The sequence below is a fragment of the Schistocerca nitens genome, chromosome 6, assembly GCF_023898315.1.
Source record: "Schistocerca nitens isolate TAMUIC-IGC-003100 chromosome 6, iqSchNite1.1, whole genome shotgun sequence".
NCBI lineage: Eukaryota > Metazoa > Arthropoda > Insecta > Orthoptera > Acrididae > Schistocerca > Schistocerca nitens.
The window spans coordinates 171,888,248-171,913,655 of NC_064619.1; the positions used below are offsets into that span (position 1 = coordinate 171,888,248).

The window sequence follows — 25,408 nt, forward strand, 5'->3', positions numbered from 1 at the left end:
AAGTGTGGAGCTATTGGATGAGTATACTCTGAAAGGGACCTAATTGGTGTACAGTCAGGACTGGAGGAAAAGCCTTTATTAAATGATTTAAGTTGTTTTGCTACACTCACATTGGCAGCTGTTCTCGATTTGAAATCTTCACCATGCACTTAGTCTTCTTTCGTGAAGGAATTTCAGAAAACCATGTTCAGTAACTCTGCTATAATGACACTGTCATTGGTAACATTAACATCGCTATCACACAGTGAAGGTTTTGGTTGTGTCTTGCTGCTGATGTTCTTTAAATATGTCCAGAATCTCTTTGGATTTTACACTAGGTTTCAAGACAAGAGTCTTGTTGTCTTATTACTTGTTATGTTTTGCACATCTTTACATTGGTCACTTTGAAAGTTTTAAAACAGCAACACAGATTCCCCTCTTTTTAATATACAATGATGTTTTTTCAAAGCATTCTTCATAGAGTTTAATGGGTTGGTGTACCCTTAGTAACAGCTCTGTAAAGCACCTGTTTGGTAATAATACTGGTCTGGGAGCTTTGTAGGCTAACAGCCATTTCTAAGAACGCAAAGAGAATCACATTTTGCCAGATACGTACAGGAAGGTGGTTTTAGAGATATCAGGATTTGCAACCTTTCAACCCAGAGCTGAGCATATTCGTGCCTGTTGTCCTAGTTTTATCAGTTATGCTTTTGATTGTGTGTTCACTTGCAGGTGAGAAAGTGAATATTATATTTTTGCTCACTCCATATGTTCTCTTCATCATCAAAAAACATACATCTGAATTTTTATCAAGATGGAACAATACTATCCTGGTTGGAACCCTACCTACTTGTTCTTGACAGCATTCATCGCCTCAAACTCCAGACTTTTGGATATTGGACTATGTTGTACAATTGATGCAACTCCAGTGTTGTTGTTTTTTTTTTTAATTTGACTTATATTAACTATAAATTGATCTGTTTTGCAATGGCCAGTTCACTAACACTTCTGTTCATACACATATCAATAAAGGTGTTGCATCACCCCGGCATTTCATGCAGGTGTGATGCTTTATGACTGTTCCTGTACTGATTGGATGGTCACCCCTGACATTGTTTGTAACTGTTACCTGCGGGCAGAACACTGCACTAGAATCAATTGAAGCATTTCAGTTACAAGTAGTTCACAAGTAGGGACGCAGTGGAGACATCCATGGAACAGTAGAGTGAACATCCATCATGTCATGAAGGACAATCGTGACCAGTGATCATGTCCGCATCATTATATTATGTGCAGAAAGTTGGTCAGCCGGAGAAGCTGCTCATTGTTTACACCAGAGTCAAAGTGATGTGGTGTGGACATGGAGCCAGTTCCAATTAACAGGTAGAGTTACATCACACAGGTCACCCAGGTTCGACAGGTGTATTTAAGGTTAGTGTTGAATGCTGTTTATCGATGAATCTCAGATCTGTTTGTACCCTGATAATCACAGACAATGTTTTTGGAGACAACTTTATAACATTCACTGTCTGCAACACTGTGTCCCACATGTACAACAAGGTGGTGGTGGAGTGATGTTCTGGGGTAGCATTAAATGGGGCTACCATAAACCTCTTGTGTGTGCTGAGGACAGTCTCACTGCTCCACGTTATAAGAGGAGATTCTGCAACTAATAGTGGTACTGTATCACCAGTATTTTGGTGACAGTTTCATCTTGGTGGATGACAACTTGCTCACTGTGCTGTTCTCCTGAACATGTTCATTCAGCATGCTAGGATTACCAGAATGGAGTGGCCTGCCTGTTCCCAGAACATGAATCCAATTAAACATCATTCATTTCCGTGTCCAGTCAGCATTTCCAGATGGTAGCAACTCCGATTGCCTTGTTGTTTCTCTCGATCAGGTCCTCTGTTGTGTAGGGTTGTTCAAGTTGAGGACAAATTAGCAGGTGGGCTGGGTATTGGGTTGTTCTGCACTCGCAGGATGTATCTCCATCAGCTGGAAGAATGCCCGTTTCGCATGTTGGTCTTGCAAAGAGAAACGCTCACCCTAAGACGATTGTCTTGTGACAGCCAGAGCGAGAGCACCAGCAGCAGCGAGTACTGTTTGTATAAAGCGTTTATTTTGCATTTTGTTTACGACCTTCCACTAAGGAAGGGATTCTATTAGTGTTTATCTGCTCTGCATAGTAACTAACAGTTCTTGACAAAACTTTACGTAGTTTTCGTGTTAGATTTCTTAGTGTTTTCTTGATCGTTTAGAACAGAAAGCACCCTAAAACCGTCTTTTGTTTGTTTCGCGGCCGTTAGCCACTAGTCACTTGAATCAGCAGTTGTCTTGTGACAGCCAGAGCGAGAGCACCAGCAGCAGCGAGTACTGTTTGTATAAAGCGTTTATTTTGCATTTTGTTTACGACCTTCCACTAAGGAAGGGATTCTATTTGTGTTTATCTGCTCTGCATAGAAACTAACAGTTCTTGATCGTTAGGAGAGAAATTTATTTTGTACTTATTTGCTGCGCTTAGCTTTTAAATAGTTTTTCTGGGAAAACCTAGTGTAGTTTTCGCGTCTCGTATTTCAGTGAGTGTTTCTTGATTATCAGAGTAGCTCATCAGAAGATTATCTTGGGAATTTGTCACCGTATAGAGTAGGGTAAACATAGTCATGTGTAGGGACTGTGGTTGTTGTGAGCGGACGCAAGTAGAATTGGCCACTCTTCGGGGGCAGGTGGAGGCTTTGTCTGTTAGGCTCATCGAGCTCGAGGTGCAGGCGTCGGCTCGTAGTGGCGTTGGGGCAACTGTGGTGAGACCTATGCCTACTTCGGTGGCCTTGGAATCACATGGAACCCCTGATGTCGCTGCATCTTCCGGCAGTGAGCATCTTACCGGTCAGCCATCACTCCAGGGTGAATGGCGGACAGTGGTGGGCTCGCGCGTGCCTGGCCGAAAGGCGAAGGTGGGATCTGGCCGCGTGGCAGCTGCCTTACCCCTTTCCAACAGGTACGGGCTGCTTCCTAGTGGTGATGACATCGTTTCCGAGCCACCACAGGATGCCTCGCCTGTTGGGCCAGTGGCCGATTCTCCGGCAAGTTCCCGACAGTCACAGAGGGCGGGCCTATTAGTTATAGGGAGCTCCAACGTTAGGCGGGTTATGGAGCCCCTCAGGAAAATAGCGGGTAGGTCGGGGAAGAATGCCAGTGTGCACTCGGTGTGCTTGCCGGGGGGTCTCGTCTGTAATGTGGAGGAGGCCCTTCCGGCAGCTATTGAACGCACTGGGTGTGACCGGCTGCAGATAGTAGCACATGTCGGAACGAATGACGCCTGCCGCTTGGGTTCTGAGGCCATCCTTGGTTCCTTCCGGCGGCTGGCTGATTTGGTGAAGACAACCAGCATCGCACGCGGAGTGCAAGCTGAGCTTAATATCTGCAGCATAGTGCCCAGAGTCGATCGCGGTCCTCTGGTTTGGAGCCGTGTGGAGGGTCTAAACCAGAGGCTCAGACGACTCTGCGACTATAATGGTTGCAAATTCATCGACCTCCGTTATTGGGTGGAGAACTGTAGGGCCCCCCTAGACAGGTCAGGCGTGCACTACACACCGGAAGCAGCTACTAGGGTAGCAGAGTACGTGTGGCGTGCACACGGGGGTTTGTTAGGTTAGAGGGACCCCCCCTTGGGCGAAACGATAAAATACCTGACGGCTTACCAGAGAGAACATCATCATCGTTGATAAAAAAACGTCCGTCCTCAGAGACCAAAAACAGGAAAAGTTAACGTAATATTGGTAAACTGCAGGAGTATCCAGGGCAAGGTTCCTGAATTAGTATCGCTTATTGAAGGAAATAGTGCGCATATAGTATTAGGAACGGAAAGTTGGTTAAAACCGGAAGTGAACAGTAACGAAATCCTAGACACAGAATGGAATATATACCGCAAGGATAGGATAAACGCCAATGGTGGAGGAGTATTTATAGCAGTAAAGAATTCAATAATATCCAGTGAAGTTATTAGCGAATGCGAATGTGAAATAATCTGGGTTAAGTTAAGTATCAAAGGTGGGTCAGATATGATAGTCGGATGCCTCTATAGACCACCTGCATCAGCAGCCGTAGTAGTTGAGCGCCTCAGAGAGAACCTGCAGAACGTCGTGAAGAAGTTTCGTGATCATACTATTGTAATAGGGGGAGACTTCAATCTACCAGGTATAGAATGGGATAGTCACACAATCAGAACTGGAGCCAGGGACAGAGACTCTTGTGACATTATCCTGACTGCCTTGTCCGAGAATTACTTCGAGCAGATAGTTAGAGAACCAACTCGTGAAGCTAACGTTTTAGACCTCATAGCAACAAATAGACCGGAACTTTTCGACTCCGTGAATGTAGAAGAGGGTATCAGTGATCATAAGTCAGTGGTTGCATCAATGACTACAAGTGTAATAAGAAATGCCAAGAAAGGAAGGAAAATATATTTGCCTAACAAGAGTGATAGGGCACAAATCGCAGAATATCTGAGTGACCACCATCAAACGTTCATTTCTGAGGAAGAGGATGTGGAACAAAAATGGAAAAAATTGAGAAACATCGTCCAGTACGCCTTAGATAAGTTCGTACCGACTAAGGTCCAAAGCGAGGGGAAAGATCCACCGTGGTATAACAATCATGTACGAAAGGTACTACGGAAACAAAGAAAGCTTCATCATAGGTTTAAGAGTAGTCGAATCATAGCTGATAAGGAAAAGCTGAACGAAGCGAAAAAGAGCGTAAAGAGAGCAATGAGAGAAGCATTCAACGAATTCGAACATAAAACATTGGCAAACAATCTAAACAAGAACCCTAAAAAGTTTTGGTCATATGTAAAATCGGTAAGCGGATCTAAATCCCCTATTCAGTCACTCGTTGACCACGATGGCACCGAAACAGAGGACGACCGAAGAAAGGCAGAAATACTGAATTCAGTGTTCCGAAACTGTTTCACTGCGGAAAATCGTAACACGGTCCCTGACTTCAGCCGTCGCACGGACGCCAAAATGGAAAATATTGAAATAAACGATATCGGAATTGAAAAACAACTGCTATCACTTAGTAGCGGAAAAGCATCCGGACCAGACGAGATACCCGTAAGATTCTACAGTGATTATGCTAAAGAACTTGCCCCCTTTCTATCAGCAATTTATCGTAGATCTCTGGAAGAACGTAAAGTACCTAGCGACTGGAAGAAAGCGCAGGTCGTTCCCATTTTCAAGAAGGGTCATAAATCAGATGCGAATAATTATAGGCCTATTTCACTTACGTCAATCTGTTGTAGAATAATGGAACATGTTTTATGTTCTCGTATTATGACATTCTTAGATAATACAAATCTCCTTCATCATAACCAACATGGATTCCGCAAACAGAGATCATGTGAAACTCAGCTCGCCCTATTTGTCCAAGAAATTCACAGTGCCGTAGACACTGGCGAGCAGATTGATGCCGTATTCCTGGACTTCAGGAAGGCATTTGATACGGTTCCGCACTTACGTTTAATGAAAAAAATACGAGCTTACGGAATATCGGACCAGGTTTGTGATTGGATTCAGGATTTCCTAGAAGAAAGAACACAACATGTCATTCTTAACGGTTCAAAATCTGCAGATGTAGAGGTAATTTCGGGAGTACCGCAAGGAAGCGTGATAGGACCTTTATTGTTTACAATATACATAAATGACTTAGTTGACAACATCGGTAGCTCCGTGAGGCTATTTGCAGATGACACGGTTGTCTACAAGAAAGTAGCAACATCAGAAGACTCGTACGTACTCCAGGAAGACCTGCAGAGGATTAATGAATGGTGCGACAGCTGGCAGCTTTCCCTAAACGTAGATAAATGTAATATAATGCGCATACATAGGGGCAGAAATCCATTCCAGTACGATTATGCCATAGGTGGTAAATCATTGGAAGCGGTAACGACCGTAAAATACTTAGGAGTTACTATCCGGAGCGATCTGAAGTGGAATGATCACATAAAACAAATAGTGGGAAAAGCAGGCGCCAGGTTGAGATTCATAGGAAGAATTCTAAGAAAATGTGACTCATCGACGAAAGAAGTAGCTTACAAAACGCTTGTTCGTCCGATTCTTGAGTATTGCTCATCAGTATGGGACCCTTACCAGGTTGGATTAATAGAAGAGATAGACATGATCCAGCGAAAAGCAGCGCGATTCGTCATGGGGACATTTAGTCAGCGCGAGAGCGTTACGGAGATGCTGAACAAGCTCTAGTGGCGGACACTTAAAGAAAGGCGTTACGCAATACGGAGAGGTTTATTATTGAAATTACGAGAGAGCACATTCCGGGAAGAGATGGGCAACATATTACTACCGCCCACATATATCTCGCGTAATGATCACAACGAAAAGATCCGAGAAATTAGAGCAAATACGGAGACTTACAAGCAGTCGTTCTTCCCACGCACAATTCGTGAATGGAACAGGGAAGGGGGGATCAGATAGTGGTACAATAAGTACCCTCCGCCACACACCGTAAGGTGGCTCGCGGAGTATAGATGTAGATGTAGATGTAGATTGAGCGATCTCCAAATAGGGTAAGGCAAGTCATTTCCAGGAGCTAGCTCTTCCTTTACAGGGATATCAGGTGGTAGCTTGCTCTCCTGCCTGGTGATGCGGTTAGACTCTGGTGTTCCCTCAAGTGGCTGAGTCCTGGTGATGAAGCTCTTTCTCGACTTCAGTCGACTGACTACAGCCTGATAATCATGCAGTGGATGTTGGGGATCATAAGTTTGCTTAATCCTATCTACACCAGCAGCAACAGCCCTTCTAACAGTGGGCGGAGCTATTCCAACAATCGGGTAGATTTTATCGACTGGAGTTGGCTTCATACATCCCGACAAGATTCGGACAGTCTCATTGATTGCAATATCAACATGTTTGGTCTGAGTGAATGCACTCCACACAGGTGAAGCACACTCTGCAGCGGACACACACAAAGCAAGAACTGAAATTCTCAGGGTGGGAGGACTTGCTTCCCAGGTGGTGGATGTGAGCTTCCTCAAGATGTTATTCCTTGAACTAACTTCCAGCCTGGTGTTATGGCAATGTTTCTTCAAGGACAGAGTTCGGTCAAGGGTAACACCCAGATATACTGGTGTTCAACAGTGCTCCAGTCGTTTGCCTTCCCATGTAACGTCCAGTTCCCGCCGAGCTTCTCTCTGTCTGGGATTGATTGAAACAAACTGTTTTTGGACATCAACAATGACTGCGTACTCTGTGCGAATTATGCAGAATTACAATTGAAGAGTGGGACAATTTGGACCAAGTCTGACATGAAGATCTCATTTTTGGATTCAAGCCTGTATCTGAGCAAGGGAATGTTACAACACATACCAACATTGCTCAGGAATGCTGTGAAAAGCCCCATCGATGTGCAAGTCGTCCAAGTGGAGTCAAATCAAAAGACTTGCACCAGGCGACTGGTCTACCCAACGGGAGGCCCTCACATGCCATTATTATTATTATTATTATTATTATTATTATTATTAATGTTAAGTAAATGTGTGAAGCAAAACTTTTGTTGATATGTGTGTATCAAGATAACTAGACTAAACCGTCCAGTCACTCACAGTTTCAGTGCCAACACCTATCATGAATCTCCTCACCCCATAAACCACAGTTTTGAGAAACAGAACATTGAATATAGTTTGTTATTAAAGTCACCATAAACAGCTATATGGTATTGCAGTGCCTGTGTTATTCTGAATTACAGTGTAATGTTCCTTTGGACACACATGCATGTCCAAAGGAACATTACATCGTAATTCGGAATAACACAGGCACTGCAATATTGTATTTATCCGCTGACACTGGCAAGCGACTTCCAGGTAAAATGTCTCCTCTCTGTGGGAGTATACATAATGGGTATGCAAGTACAGGTTTTAGACACATGGTTGACGACAAATGGAAGTTTGGATCTGGTCGTGAGTCGTGCTCAGATAGCCTAATGGTAAGCAGGAAATCCAGGTTCCAGTCCCGGTCTGGCACAAATTTTCATTGTCATCATTCCATTATACAGCTGATGGTAGTCCATATATGCAACTGCAAATACATTTCATGTATAAACATATATTGTGACACAGATTCTCTGTACGTCCATCAAATGTAGATTGAAGACACAGTTTATGTTCGTAACAATCAAAGTAGTTCTCACAGATATTCCACTAAGACATGTAGTTAACAGGAGAAATAATTTAGAAATGTTAATTGTTCCATAAATGGTGGACTTTCATGTCTTTCATTGCGTAACTTAATTAGATTAACACAAACTTGATTAAAATGTTAATTGATTACTTCCCGGCCATTGAATTTGCTATATGATTGTGGCTAACTAGCTTCAAATGAAAAATGAGGGGGAAAAATTTCATTGGAACACAATAGCAGGTGGAAGACTTCCTTTTTGCTTTGTTATATAACCCCCTTTTTGAATCATACAGACATATATTGATAAATAGATGCCTGGATGTTTCAGTGCTGAACAAAAAGGCAAATGTCTTAATCAATATTTTGAAATTAGATGCACATTGTGGACTATAAATTCCTGGGCAGTAGAAACCCCCTGGCCATGGTCCTTCATCACAAAAAATAGAAACTCTCTACTATCATTTATGTATACATGTATAATTTTTGTAGAACAAAGAAATTAATTTTCAGAATTTGGAACATTGGGTCGTAAATAACAAAATACACTTCACAAATTTAATCATTCACTATATTGCTGAGTTTTGGAAACCACACTTTTGTTTTGAGACCGACCCCCAGCTTCCAGTGGCCCAGGCTGTGAGTATGTTTCCCAGGTACTTTTGTCAGTCCCGTGGTTCCAATAATACTCAGTGTCCATATAATCAAAAGAGTGTACAGCTTTTTATATATTTGTCAGTTAATTAATTTAAAGGTATGGAAGCTGCTGTTAAGCACTCAGTTCTCTTGAAATAAAATCTGAATTACTCAAATTCTCAATATTTGCTAAATTGATAAAAAAATGACTTTTTTGTTGTTTTTCCTGTCAGATTCCAATATAGTTACTTCATTTGTTGAAACTGATTAATTATCAGTTTACTTCTCTTTACTTGGAATCATTCAAATAGAAACAAGTTTACATGGGTCTTATTTCATGAATAAGTTAAGTATTATAACATTTTGAAAATAGAATATGCAGCAGTGCGTATTTGATTAGCCGTTAAATAAGTTGTGAATTCATTTGGTTTTTTTTACATATACAGGGTGTATACGACCCGGGACAACCGGATAATCCGGGAATTTTTTCATCCGGGAGGAAACCGGGAAAAACCCGCGACTTTTTCGGAATTCCGGGAATTTTTCATTGTTTTTGCAATTTTGACTGCAGAAGTGATTCTCTAGCAAAGAATATTGTATGCTGCTACTGGAGAATGATACTGCAGCAATAAAATATAAACGAGAGGGAAAAAAATAAAACTTTAGTGGCAAAGGAAATGTGCAATTTACAACAACAAAACACCGTGCACGCACAAGCGTCTGCAAATAGCAAAAATATTTCAAAGGCCGTAGGGCGCATACTGTAATTCTTCGTAACAATAAACTGCTTGCTATGAGCATGACGTCACAACTGTTCACGTTAGGTTCGTTTGACCAATTGCCAGCGGTCTATTGCGCAAGCGCAGTTGACTCGCGTATTAGCAGTACCTTCTCCCGCTACTTGAAGTTTGGCTGTTATAGTAGCAGCAAGCAGCCAAATGCCAATGAGAAAAATTTTTCTCCCGCGCCCTAGCTGCCAGATTCACGCTTGCACAGAGTTGTCTGGGTTGTAGTGGTGAGGGAGTTAACCTCAACGTGACCCGTGTTTACGTTAAGTGATTTCGCTGCTTCTCTTTGTGTACAGCTCCCACGTCATGTGAAAACAAACGGATTTCTGTGGCCGAGAGCTATCAAGTGAATTAAAATACATTCACATAATTACGGAGGGCAAAAATATATTATTAATTTGTTTTCTGATTTTATTTTATTTCCAAGTTAGTAGCAGTCAAGAATTAATCGCCTTGCAGAACAGTGAAGTTATTTTTGCAAGTTTGCTAAAGAAAATTGGCTTTATTAATCTTTCCGCTGAGGCAATCATTTTATTTGAAACGAAGTGTTTCATTCTACAGTATTGCCTAGTTCCAACTCTTCGTTGAATTTCAAGTGCACGTTATCTTCTGCCATATATGGCATTATGCCATAATAAAGAACCTAAAATGAGATCGCAGAGTACTGGTACTCCAAGAAAATTTACATCCCAAAAACCACACTGAAAAGCTTAATATCAGATGGAACCTACTTCATTGTGAATCTGGAAAAAGCCAATTTGCACTTTTTTTATTTTTTTATTTGGCCTTTGAGTGTGTACTCAATTTAGCCATCAGCAACACATAGTGACAATGTACACATAATTGAATAAACAAATACAGAAATGCATATTTACAAGAATAAAAAGCTTAACTGTTACAGGTTTGTACATAATGTTTTAAAAATTCACTTCAAGCCGAATTATGCATTTTAGTGTGGTTTACGAAATTCCGATGCTCTTTGGAGTATCCTCTGATGCCCTGTTTCTTTTATGGTGTAATGTAAGCTCTGTTAGTACTTTATACACACGAACATGCGGGCTTCCTACACCACTACAGTTGCACACGAAAATAACGCGTTTCCTGGCTCTCTCTGGCAACTGGTAAATCGAACCTATTTCTAACAGTCTCCGGATAGTATTGCGAACGCTGGTTAGAAAAGTGTTACTTTGAAAGAAAATTTCTTTTTACGCAACATGAATTTTGTTACGTGTGAGAAAGTGGGATGGATATCTAAATCACAGAGCGTTCGAAACTGAACAGTTTGAGGACCAGCCACTTACAAGAATTTCGAGCCGAGACATTTATATCAGAATTTTAAATTTACTGTCACATTTGTGTGATGCATGTGAAAGCTTAGCTTTTCTTGTAGATATACGGTACTGTGTACATTAATGTAAACCGTTAACTTTTCCTCTTGCGTGTTCGCGCTATGTAACCAGTGATCTTGCTATTGGCTGACTATAACAAGTGTCCTATGCTTTGAATAGCTGCTGTCATCGGCTGGCGAGATCTCGTGGCTTGAGTTATGACTCGCTTACAAAAGGACATCGCAACCTCGGTTTCAACGCCCCGGAAACTAACGCGCTGTGTTTGGTGCAATTCGAATGTATACTTTCGTAATACGAAAATATGCAGCGTATATGTTGCTGCAAATCAAAGGTCTTTCCAAAACTTCTCTCCTTTTTTTAATTAAAAGTCTCCAAAACTTCTCTGCCCCGTCTTTTCTTTTTTTTTTTCCGGGAAGGTCTACGCGATTGTATAAAACGTTAACCATTCAAAGGATTGATACGTTTTACAGTTCCGAGGGAAAATCTACGGAAAACCTACTGTCACTTAGCACAGAAAAAGTCTATTTTCGCCCGGGATATCGGGGAGAAATCCGGGAATTTTTTTTCCTTGACCCCGTATACACCCTGATATATTTCCATAGATTAGATAAATTATTTCACTGCTGCTTCCAGTCATATAGGTGTCTTATCACTACAAAAACATATTGGTTTGCCCACAATTATACTTCATTACTTGCTCATGTCTGCTTTCCCGTTAAATTTTTCCCGTACAAACCTGTTGATTGAAGTAATGCATTTGCAAAATAAAATACTGCAAAGACAGGTTTTATAATTGTTGCTGCTTCATTTACATCATTACTACTTCATTACAATCATCATTCCATATATTCTGTTATTATTTCATCACAGTATTACTTCATTACACTTCATTGACCCATTCCTTACTTATACTTTGTCAGTTCATTGCCTCATTATCATTAATCCATGTTGCTGATATATCATATATTCCTTCATTACATAATAATTAAACACGAAAGTCCATGCTTTGTCTTTTATTATAAAAAATGGCTCTACTAAATACCACACCATAGCAACAAAATTTCTTCATTATTAACAAACTTCTCTCCCTCATTATTGACAGACAAAAGCTTATATACTGTATTTTATTGCACCAGATGAGGGTATTACTTTACTTTAAACCAAATTCACTTAAGTTTCTTTAGTTTGTACTTCAACCTGAAGGGCGGTATGGTGATATATTTTTATGAAACTGGCACATTAGTGTAGAAAACTGGATGTAGTTTTACCTTAGTTTAAGTAAATAACTTAAATTTAATGTCAAACATTTACAAAAATGAAACCTAGGTGCTCAACATTTTTCATCGATTGCTGCTATTTAACATTTGCATTACTTGTTGCATTTTAATTTTACTACTCATTGAGCTGAAAAAGATTTTTTAAATTATTTATGCAATTTTCAGCAAAACTAAATCTGACCATGTAGAAAACATTTTTTCATAAAATTTAGCTGACACAGCATATGCTTCCATACTCTTATTGGTGCATAGAAAAATACAAATACAGACCTGACACTTTTACACATTAGAACTGAAAATAGTAGAGGATGATTATTATTTTCTTGCATTCTATGGATGGAATAGTTAGAGAATTGAGTGATTCAAAAAAGGGGAATCAAATCACCCAACTGAGAAAGGCACTGTTTGCCAAATAGCGTGTTCAGTAAAGTTCAGTGAAGTTCCTGCGTATTCTAAGAGTCACAATTACCCTGACCCCCTGCTCCTCCATCTAATTTTGCAACACTGGGTGAAATTTTACTCATATTATTCACATTACCTGCAAATATTGCACTCCACCCAAAATCTTTGAACATTCCACACCTCACAAAAACAATTCCCGTAAACATTGCATTCCCACTGAAATTTGTCATAAGCCCATGTATATTGAAAACTACATTCAGCATACTGTCTGCTTCATTATCAGTTTCTAATATGTTCGAAATAGCTACTACTGGTAATATAGCAACAGGCTTATTTACCTTAACAATATTTTCGTCTTCAACATGCACACATTTCTTCACAATTTTGTTTGAATCAGTCTTTACTAACTTCATTTCCTTTACTTTATTGCTAATTAGTAAGGCTTTACATTTCTTTTTAATAAGATCGTTAACTTTGTCTACACTTTCATTACCTACCTATGCACCGTTCAGCTCAACATTGTTGACATTATTTGTAACCATTTGCATCTCATTTACACCATAGTTAATTACTAAAGTTCTTCATTCTTTTTGAAACTGGCACTCATTCACACTGCCATATATTTTATCAGTAATTTCATTCACTACTTGCATACCTTCTGTTTCAGCATAATCACATGCGTTAGTATTTACGTTAACAATTTCCTCATCTACCTCCAGATTCTGAACATTGATCTTACCTCTATGCTTAGTATCAGAAATCAGTTCATTACACTAACATTACCAGAGCAAATTTGCATGCCTTCTGCAACTTTAACCTGGCAATAATGAAAATCTTCAACTTCCATCCCCTTGTTACAAATGTTTTCCACTTAATTTTCTTTTCATTTCATTTCCAAAAACATCTAATTTTAACCCAAATTTTTTGTCATTTCTTCTAATTTATTTTCTAAACAAATTTGTACAGAGTCCATCTTTTTGTTCAGACCATCAGTATGAACCATTACCTCACTAACTTCCTTCTTAATGTCACTGTTGGATGTTCAGACTCCAACTCTAGATTACTAATGTCACATTTTATTTGGTGTTTAACGTTATGTACGATTCTTTTGCTCAGTTTACTCAATGCATTCAATAGCCACTCATTATTATCAACATTTACTGCTCCCTGTTCTAAATATCTTTCTGCCTGTATTTTTGGCTTTACATCCACCTCACTCATTACTCCTGCTTCACTTCCCTCTACTTCAGTATTGCAGTACTCTGTAGGGAAGCCCTTGATGTTTCATCAATAACTGGACAGTCATTCACTTCTCCAAAAAAGATTGAACCTAACTCTGACTTGAACCAACTGTCCACACAAGGTACACTTTTAATTTATACTGCCTATGCTTCATCTAAAGCACACTGTCTTTCACTACTTTATCACTCATTTTGAACAAATAGTGAACCAACACTTAGTAGGAGGACTATGTTACCTTAATTCTTGCATGTTAGTTGATACTGTTGCTTGGTCACTCCTGCTAACTCACATCCCCACCTCAGGTTGCAATGTTGACATCTGAACTCCCAGTTGGGTCCTCATTGGCTGGTGTTTCAAGTGTAGCTGTTCAATTTCTGCTCTTCTGCTGGCTGCAATTACTTTCAAAGATGGCAGCTGGTTCCCACTTTTCTTATTGATCGTTTTTCAATTTGGGAGCTTTCTTGTTGGGTCTTTCTATGTTGTGTAGCTCATCTAATTCTGTTTCTTCTTTTTAATCCCATATACATTGTTATGTTCACTGCCCTAACACTTTTTTCTTGAGGTCGCTGTCTTTATTAACAGCAGTGCCACTGTCCACTAGGTTCATAAGTTCTTTTCACCGAGCCGAAACAAGAATATTTCTGAACATGGCAGCACTACTTGGAACAGTGCTAACCTGGTTCCAGCCTCATTTTCTTGTTCTTCTCAGTAATGTAGAAGTACAAGTATCTTGAAACCGAAAACTTACTTGGTGTTCAACTATGTTATATACAATATTTGATGAAACACCGTTGTGTTTTAATTTCACTTGGTCACACATTTATTAACTTGAAATTGACCTGTTGGGTGATGACCACTTCATTAACACTTCCAGTCATATACTATCAAGATAACCAGGCTAGACAGCAAAATCAGTGACATATTCAGTGGCAACACTTATCATGAATCTCCTCATCTCACAATTCGTAGTTTATAGAAACAGACAGTTGAACACAGTTTGTTATTAAAGTCACTATAAGCATTTAGTGTGCCAGTGATCACACATCCAACAAATGTAGATTGGTAAACACAGTTCATATTTGCAACAACCAAAGAAGTTCACAGAGATATTTCTCTAAGACATGTTGTTAACAAAATAAATGACATGCAGATGTTAATTGTTCCATCCAGTGGGGTGGGGGCAACTTTTATATCTTTCACTGGATAACTTGATCCAAATGGATACTAACTTGCATCAAAATGTTAATTGATTACTTTCTAACCACTGACTTTACTAACTCATTGAACGACCAAAGTGCCATTTGTTATGGAAGGATAAGAATCTGTATAAATGTTGACTGCTGTTCAAGGCACTGATTTGTAGTCAAATCCACTTTCAAATCATAAAGGATTTCTTATGTAAACCTGGCTTCTTCAATCGTGTCAGTGAACGAATACTGTGTGAAGCATGAATGTGAAAGACCTTCCTCTATAAGAACAAACCTCATGTAAACATTATGCTGTGTTTTCTTCTGTGTTTGCTATTACCTCATTGGATTTTATTTCCTGCAAAGCCTCAGTGGAATACAATAGTAACCTTATGTTTTATGCGGCAGCATAGCTCACTCGCAGTGCTCAGCGAAGAGAACACATTGCACAATGTTTTACTGGCACTTTTAAACAGAGAAGCAGGTCCAACAAGACCGCAAGGATGTGAGCAACTGCAGATAATCATGCAGAAGCTTTTTGTTTCTCTTCGACATTTCACAATTGAATGTTAATCATGTTTAATGTAATCTGTTTCCTATTGTTTTATTTTAACCCTTCTCTCAGACAGGTATTTTAAATGCTGGAACACTGAAATTATTCACATCAGAAGTATTACAATTAAAACATTTGCTAACAGATTAGACCAAACATTACACCTGCAGATAACAACAAAATCATCAAACAGCAGATAAATAATAAAGCTTGAAATACTATTAAAATTTTAAAAGGGATAGATTAATGTGGAGTAATATTCTGGTAATAACTTAGAAAAAGAGCATAAAAAGAATATTAAAAAAATATGTGCATAAACACAGTATAATTTGTCTGTGAGAGCAGTTAGTGATTTTAAGAGTATATTGCAGAGATTTCACTTTATAACGAAATACTGAAGTCACTTAAGGTATTACTCACAGGATAACCTCTGAACTCCTTCAAATGTCCACCCCCGCTAGCTGAATGGTCAGCGTGACGGATTGTCGGTCCTCCGGGCCTAGGTTCGATTCCTGGCTGGGTCGGGGAATTTTCTCCGCCCAGGGACTGGGTGTTGCGCTGTCCTCATCATCATTCTATCATCCTCATCGACTGCAGGTCGCTGAAGTGGCATCAAATTGAAAGATCGGCACCCCGCGAACGGTCTGCCCGACGGTGGACCCTAGCCATACAATTAAATAAAAAACTCCTTCAATCTCTGAATCTGAAGAAGATACCTTCAACTTTGATGAGTAGCCAATGAACAACACAATCTATCAAACCATAGAAATGCCACATTTTGTCATCTTCTTTTATTATGTGTTGTTCTGCATCTCACCCGTATTTGGCAGTGATATGCAACAGAGCCTCTTGCATTAATTTAAGCACATCTGGTACCTTACATGTCATATTATTTCTTTTGACATATCTTTTAAAATGTCTCCAGACAAGTTCTAGGCGGTTCAAGTTGCAGTGCAACAGTGTGACCAGCAAACAGTGCTGTTTCATCAGTACTGTACTGATCTACAACGTAAGCTTCAACCTGTTTCAGTAATTCAGGCTTAGTTGCAGTAGAATCAACATGTGCTCCCTTTTCCATCAGCCAATATACAATGTCTTCCTTCCTCCAATGTTTTTGTTGCCTACATTCAAACTATGATATGAAGCATCGTCCATAATTTTAACACTGTAGGGCTTGAATTTTGGTGGTATATCAATGAATCATTTTATAACAACAACAAAATCAATTATTGACAAAATTATTTATTTGGATAGATAAAAAAATCTATTCACCAAGTGGCGGCAGAACACACACATAAAAGTTGGTTGTAATTGGCAAGCTTTCGGAGCCAATGGCTCCTTCTTCAGGCAGAAGGTTTGAAGGGGAAGGAAGAAGGATGAAGGAAAAGGACTGGAGAGGTCAAGGAAAAGGGATATATTTTGGGAAAGTCACCCAGAACCATGGGTCAGGGGAGACTTACTGTACAGGATGAGAGGGAAAGACTAATTAATAATATTATGGAACGGAAAGTTGCTACAAACCATATAGTGGAGATGCTGAGTCGCAGATAGGCACAACAAAAAGACTGCCACAAATAAAGCTTTTGGCCAGTAAGGCCTCCGTCACCAATAGACGACACACACACACGCACACACACACACACACACGACTGCAGTCTCAGGCAACTAAAACCACACTGCGAGCAGCAGCACTAGCGCATGATGGGAGTGGCGACTGGATAGGGGTAAGGAGGAGGCTGAGGTGGGGAGGAAAAGGGATAGTATGTAGTATGGTAGGGGTGGCAGACAGTGAAGTGCCGCAGTTTAAACAGATGGCGAGGGGCGAGAGTGGGGGGGGGGGGGAATAGTGGAGAAGGAGAGAAGTAAAAAGACTGTGTGATGATGGAATGGCAGCTGTGTAGTGCTGAAATGGGAGCAGGGAAGGGGCTGGATGGGTGAGGACAGTGACTAATGAAGGTTGAGGCCAGGAGGGTTAAGGGAACGTAGGATGTTTTACAGGGAAAGTTCCCGCCTGTGCAATTCAGAAAAGCTGGTGTTGGTGGTAAGGATCCATATGGTACAGGCTGTGAAGCAGTCATTTAAGTGAAGGATGTCATGTTGGCAATGTGCTCAGCAACAGGGTGGTCCCTTGTTTCTTGGCCACGGTTTGTCGGTGGCCATTCATGTGGACAGACAGCTTGTTGGTTGTCATGCCCACATAGAATGCAGCACCCCACCCCCACCCCTCCCCATCTCTCCCGTGCCCTCTGTCTAACCTGTGGCACTTCACTGTCTGTCACCCCTACCATACTATCCCTTCTCCTTCTCACCTCAGCCTCCTCCTTACCCCCATCCAGTCGCCACTCACATCATGCGCTAGTGCTGCTGCTCCCAGTTGGTTTCAGTTGCCTGAGACTGCAGTCACACGCGCGCTTGTGTGTGTGTGTGTGTGTGTGTGTGTGTGTGTGTGTGTGTGTGTGTGTGGTCTATTGTTGACAAAGGCGTTACTGGCTGAAAGTTTTATTTGTGGCAGTCTTTTTGTTGTGACTATCTGCGACTCAGCATAGTCAGTTTTTGTTACCTTGGTGATAGACCTGCAACAAAAGCTTGTCTCTATCAGTCACTGTTTTGTCAGTCCACACTTTCTGTATTACATGTCCTGCATTAACCCGTGTTTTGTTAGGTAATAAATCTTCCATTTCTCGTACCTGAACGTTGAATCTGCTGGAGATAACATCTCCTCCACAAAGCAATATCCTCCCTAACGGTAATAATGATATTTCATTTCCTACTTTTGAACTGAAAACCAATATCCTTTATCAGTTTATGAAATGTTCTTTTAGAAGTAGGCAATTCGTCGTCATTATCTACTGCTTGAAGTACCTTGTTCATTGTAGGCACTTTGTTCCTGAAGAAAAGTGCATGCACCTTTGACCACACAGCATTTTTAACAAAATAGTGATGGTTTGTTAAATTATGTGACATATGTAACTAAACACTCCTGTACAGGGAGATCACCACTAACAAACGAAGAAATGATGAGCAGGAATTTAATCTCAAGTGTACAACACAGGACATCATCGTGATAAACATTAAAAAAGAAAAAAGCATTTTGGAGTGGGATCGAACCACAACCTTCTATATACAAGTCAATTACTATATTCACTTCACTGCCACAACCGTGTGGATTTGGTGATATTTTTATAATGATTTTATGCCGTGTTTCTCAAATTTGTTAAAAAGAAGAAAATTTAAGTGTTTTGGTATTTCACATCCAAGGGAGAAATGGAGAGACTATTTACAAACCAGGTCAATATGTACCAGTCAGAACTAACTATAATGTTACGCACAGAATTGTTCAGAGAAAGTGATTGTGCACCGATATTAAAAATAAGAAATATGCATTTAGCATCCTGATCAGCAAAACCATTGCTGTCTGTCAGTGCTTTAGACTGTCCTAAAGTCTCATTAGTGGTAGTAAAACATAAAATATTTAATATGTAATTAGGGTGACAACACTCATGAACGTGTGCTACAGCAGGTAACCAGTTACCACATATGTGTTTGTTTACATCAGAGTTGTTCTTATGAAGAATATAGGATACATATATTAGCTTGTAATTTTCAACTGTGGATTAAATAGAATGTTGCTGTCACATGTGATTCTTGGAAACATAACAACAGATCAAAACCCAGGTTGTTACAACTTTCAATAGTGACTGTTTTCTCTTTGTTTATAAGTGATATATTTGAACTGCCTGTTTTGTGAAATCATTTTTTTCTCTTTTTGAATCAGTTCGAAACTGGTTGAACATGCCCAAAGAAGTTGCCAATTCACAGACAAAGGAGGGTTGTGTGGATCTACCAATAGATGCTGCAGAGTGGTTGGCTCATTTCAAAATGCAGAACAGTACTCTCTTAAACAGGCTTGATGTAAGCATTTTTACAGAACAAGAAGTTAATTTATTTGGTATTCTATCCTACTATCTTTCTACTGTTTGAATAATCATCTATAACTCACTTGACCCAACTGCAGCAATTGCAGTGTGACTGACAGAAACATTTATGGGGATGGCCTGTATAACATTCACTATTTACTCACTTTAGACATTTATGTAATTATTTAATTAATGACCCATATAAAATTTAGATAGCTAGACAATCAGACAGTAATTGTTAGGGATTTCTTTATCTCCCAATGATTCATAATTAATTAATCAGTTTAATTATAAACTTCAATAATTATAGTCAATAGCATTAAATGGTAATAATAATAATAAATATATTTATACTAAAGTGAATAATTGTTCTAATGTTGGTCACCTTCAGCTAATAAAATCTTAGCTAATCACCTATTCTGTAAGTCCACACAATCCATTACCTAGTCCGCTATTAGGAAGAATGTATGAAAGCTAAGTATCATTTATTGCACATCAAATAAATAACATATAAAAAAAAACAGTTCTGATTCCTTCATCATCTCCCACATTTTCCAGTTCAATAACGGATGTCTTACATAACTTTGTGTGCTATACGTAACTTGACAGGTAAACTGAAAATTATCTGTTTTAGTTCATAACACTATAACAATATAAAGTGTGGTCATTGTTCAGTTTTTAAGCATAATTAAGTGAGAGATCAGAGTGAAAATATAAAACAATACTGAGTACTGTTTATCAAAGAATATGCAACTGATAGATATCTAGTCCAATAATAAACATACAGTGCATACTGTTATGGTTGTGGTTTGGAGACAACTTTGTTTTACATGGCGTTTAAGATCCTTGGACCTTTTTTCTTGATTGTGCTATTGTGATCAGATTATTATTCTTCAAAGGCAAATTATTAATTCATGACTACTGACTTCATTTCAGGTCCATTTGTTTTTATCCATCGAAACCATTGTGCCAGTAGAACAATTTTTCTTGCCATTTATCCATACATGCACCACTCAACAACCTGTATGCATCAAAACTTCTAAAATATCTCTGTCGAAATATGCTTGGCACCAGTTGCCACCCGTGAAAATATAATGAACACACATTTGTTTCATCATGTTATATAGACTCAAGATATTTGAATTCATTCTCTCACTTTTACAAAAACCTTGTTTACAAAATATTCAAAAACTTTAACATTCACACATTAATAATTACAATATATTCTTACAAACTAATAGGACAAAAATACAACTAGATCCAAATAGCAGACTTTTACCATAGTTGTAGTACAACTATTAAAGATGGGTGGTGGCTTGCATGCACTCTTAGCTGCTACAGTTCTTAATCAAGCATTTGATATCCCATTATGTCAGAGGGTCTTTATGAGTAACTAAGAGGTAAACAACTGAGAGTAAAAAGTGCTCGAAAATAACTGGAGAAAATGGCAAAGTGTTTCTGATAAAGATTTTGAAAGGTGAAACTGTCTCATAAATGTTTATGTCAGGTTATGTTCCAGTTTTTGCTGTTTATAAGTGCATGTAATGTGAATATATTGCATCTGAGTGGGTCAGAAGCAAAGGGTTATAAGTGTACTTCATGTTGTTTTGAGAAAATGAAGTTAAAGTTCACAAGTTTTCAGAATTGTCTTTAGATTTCAAAATGGAATTTTAGAATTTTTTATGTATATTAGGTAAGAGAATACTCTGTAGCACTTTATTTTTGCATGTTGGAATAGCAAGTGATTAGTTTTATATCATGTATTGTAAAATCCGTATGCACTTGTATTCCTTTGCTTGTTGTATATTGTGAATTAAGAAGAATGTGATTTATGCTTACTCTATAACGCTTTATTACTGGTTGTTAACAATACAGTGTCATGAAACTTCTATTTAGCGCTGTAACAAGGAACATTTCTGTAATGCTACTTGAATACCATTTCTTTTGTGGCTTACAATAGTGAAACAAGATAAGAAAGAATTCTTGTCAATGCATTACCCCATTATTGAAAATATTTCGAACCACCTGGTCAGTGATCTCTTCTCATGTATTACAAAAAGGTTATTTTGATAATATCAACATTAAAAATCACTATACCCTATGTGAATATAATTCATTTTCTTAGTATAGCATTTAAAATAGTGCTACAAAATAAGAAACAATCTAGAATGAGATTTTCACTCTGCAGCGGAGTGTGTGCTGATATGAAATTTCCTGCCAGATTAAAACTGTGTGCCGGACCGAAACTCGAACTCGAGACCTTTGCCTTTCGCGGGCAAGTACTCTACCATCTGAGCTAGCCAAGCATGACTCATGCCCCATCCTCACAGCTTTACTTCTGCCAGTACCTCATCTCCTACCTTCCAAACTTTACAGAAGCTCTCCTGTGAAACTTGCAGAACTATCACTCCTGAAAGAAAGGATATTACGGAGACATGGCTTAGCCACAGCCTGGGGGATGTTTCCAGAATGAGATTTTCACTCTGCAGCGGCATGTGCGCCGATATGAAACTTCCTGGCAGATTAAAACTGTGTGCTGGACCGAGTCGTGCTTGGGTAGCTCAGATGGTAGAGCACTTGCCCGCAAAAGGCAAAGATCCCAAACTCGAGTCTTGGTCCGGCACACAGTTTTAATCTGTCAGGAAGTTTCATATCAGTGCACACTCCGCTGCAGAGTGAAAATCTCATTCTGGAAACATCCCCCAGGCTGTGGCTAAGCCATGTCACCACAATATCCTTTCTTTCATGAGTTCTAGGTCTGCAAGTTTCGCAGGAGAGCTTCTGTCAAGTTTGGAAGGTAGGAGACGAGGTACTGGCAGAAGTAAAGCTGTGAGGACAGGGTGTGAGTCGTGCTTGGGTAGCTCAGATGGTAGAGCACTTGCCCGTGAAAGGCAAAGGTCCCAAGTTCGAGTCTCGGTCCAGCACACAGTTTTAATCTACCAGGAAGTTTCAAGAAACAATCTATTAATAATCTGATTCCAGGAAGTCTTTCTCTTCATGTGGTTTAATTTCTTCAAGTGGGTCATCCCTGGTTGTTCTTTTTGGTTGTCTGTCTTCATGTGAAAGTGAGCAGAATAATTCATGATGGTTAGCTGGGATAAATGGAAGCAAATTCAAAAGATTTTTGTACTTTGGAAGCTTAAACTTTGGAGATTGGTTGTATAGAGGTGACAAGATGACATTTGTGGGGGTTCCATCTTTTCTGTCATGTATTGTTAGACACAAGTACGCCTGTATCTCTTTAGTGTCAACTGTTTAGTGAAGTTTTGTAACTAGTTTTCTTTTCATTCACCAGGGAGCAACTATGTTACATGCCTTAGAATGCACCAGATGCACTTATCTCATTTTCTGGGAAGTGTCACTTGTATCCCATTGCCTCTGACCCCTCATATATTAGAACTATATTAGCCACTTCTATAATTTACCAGAATATTATCACTCTAGGACATAAAATCTGCATAACCCTATGTTCCCATTAAACAGGTTTTAATTTTACCAGTATGTATATACACGATAGAGTTCAGTGGAAAATTGAATAAATGATTTGGTAGAAGAATTTTATTGATCTCTGCCCAAACTCTTTGTCTTTAAATATGTCTGCTTGTGTCTGTATATGTGTGGATGGATGTGTGTGTGTGTGTGTGTGTGTGTGTGCGCGAGTGTATACCCGTCCTTTTTTCCCCCTAAGGTAAGTCTTTCCGCTCCCGGGATTGGAATGACTCCTTACCCTCTCCCTTAAAACCCACATCCTTTCGTCTTTCCCTCTCCTTCCCTCTTCCCTGATGAGGCAACAGTTTGTTGCGAAAGCTTGAATTTTGTGTGTATGTTTGTGTGTCTGTCGACCTGCCAGCACTTTCATTTGGTAAGTCACATCATCTTTGTTTTTAGACATATATAAAGTAATATAGAAGTAACATCAAAAATTATCAGTTTCAGTAGATTGCAGTGGCTGCTTCTCGTTCCACATTCCTGAAAGTTGTCCTTTATGTAGGGATTTACAGAACAGGAAGTGCGAAGGAATGTTTTTAGCTTTCATTAAATTATTAGGGTTATTCATTGTTTCTAGATGGCAATTACCAATTATAATGTAACAAGATGTTTCATATGACTGCCACATCAAATGACTTCTCTAACCTTCCTCCTGTGACTACTAAATGTGTGAAACGTTATTAGATGATTTACAGAAGACTATAGAATTTGCTTTTCAATTCTCTTCTCATTTATTGGTACAAAGTTCAGTTTTGATAATCAGCTTTTGAGAATATGTGAGCATCTGTATGTTAACACGGACTGGTAAGCTACATCATCTTGAAGTTTCAAACATTTCATAAGTGGCAATGATCAACAAAATTGTTATACAACTCCATAAACAATGAATTGCTATTAGTATATTAAATGATTATTTACAATAGATTGACACTGAAATTACACGTTGACATAGTAACTGTACAGACTGAAAGCTAGTCCATGATTTCTGAAAACTATACTGTATTTATGTATTGAATGCTCACCTCTGACTGATGGTAGGTTTGTGTTACACGTCTCTTTATGAGACCTGTAGTATGATATTAAAAGCTATTAAAGTATAGAGCTATTACATTTTAAATATTAACATAAATACAGAGAAAATAGAAGATGCAAAGCTATAATAGGTCGTTAGGTAAATTAGCTTAACCAAAATCTGAGTAATTAGAAAATGACAATAAGGACTACTTTATTAGCCGGAAGTTGTAATACGCACAGGGATTCTCAAAGTTCCCCAAGAATTTTCTAGAAAGTGAGATTTTGTTTTTGGGAAAATTAATAAACTGGCATATTATTTTAGAAAAAGTACACATTTCCATAAACATAAAAATTGTGGCTACTAAACTAATACTGGATTTTGGAAAGAATTACACTTTAATATTGGAACATTATGTAACATGGAAATTTTGAATGCAAAGGAATTCAGGTACTACAGCAGGTGATGAGTAGAACGAATAGTAGCTTATTATCTAAATCACTTTATTCAGCAGATTAATATTGTACATATATAGTGTCGCAGAAGAAGCTGAGTAGCACCGTGGTGTAGTGGTTATGATACTAAACTGTTGCATCGAGGGTCGTGAGTTCAAAACTCACCTGGAATGTACAATTTTAATTTCTATATTCGGTTTGAGTACATTCTAGAAGTATCCACAAATGTCAAGAATCATTGTACTGGAATGTTCTGTAACTGTATATATACTGTATGTGTTGTGGCTGGAGGCAGTTCGCTATGCGCTCTTGTATGTGCAATTGCTGAATAAACCTTCGTTAAGTGAAGTTAGTGTTCATCATTCACGTAATTACATCTTCTTCTGTGTGACACAATTTTGGTGGAGGCACCGGGTATTGAAACTTCTGATAGCGCACATTATCGACAACACAGTGGCTCCCATCAGGCCACGCACGACAGAGCCACCATTTACATGGCGAGAAACCCGAGTTCGAGCCATATTCAACAGATCGCAATCTACCAGAGACAGAAGAAGAAGAGGACGTTATGATGACAGCATCTGTGTGCTATCACATGAGAGATCCTTCCGGGTTCTCTGGGTATGATGGTCAAGATCCAAAGAAGTGGCTGAAGGTATATGAGCGTATAGCCAAATCTAACAAATGGGATGACACTGTGTGTTTGGCCAACGTGTTTTTCTACTTAGAAGGCACTGCCAAGCAATGGTATGAGGACAACGAGGAGAAGTTCACAAGCTGGGAAGTATTCCAGGCAGAACTGCGCATGTATTTCGGCGACACACAACAACATAAGTGCAATGCTGAAAATAAATTAAAGTGCAGGGCACAGCGTCCAGGAGAAACTACAGCACTACAGCATCCTACATTCAAGACGTCTTGGAGCCGTGTGAA

The 25,408-nt window shown here is 39.2% G+C and overlaps 1 protein-coding gene across 1 annotated transcript in view; it reads left to right on the forward strand.

Annotated features, from left to right (window-relative positions):
- Nucleotides 1-25,408, forward strand: part of LOC126263022 (28S ribosomal protein S29, mitochondrial) — a 105,457-nt gene that overhangs the window by 68,185 nt on the left and 11,864 nt on the right. Inside the window, exon 5 of the mRNA XM_049959988.1 lies at nt 19,378-19,514. Within this exon, the coding sequence (XP_049815945.1) occupies nt 19,378-19,514 (137 nt within the window). The remainder of the gene's footprint in view (nt 1-19,377; nt 19,515-25,408) is intronic.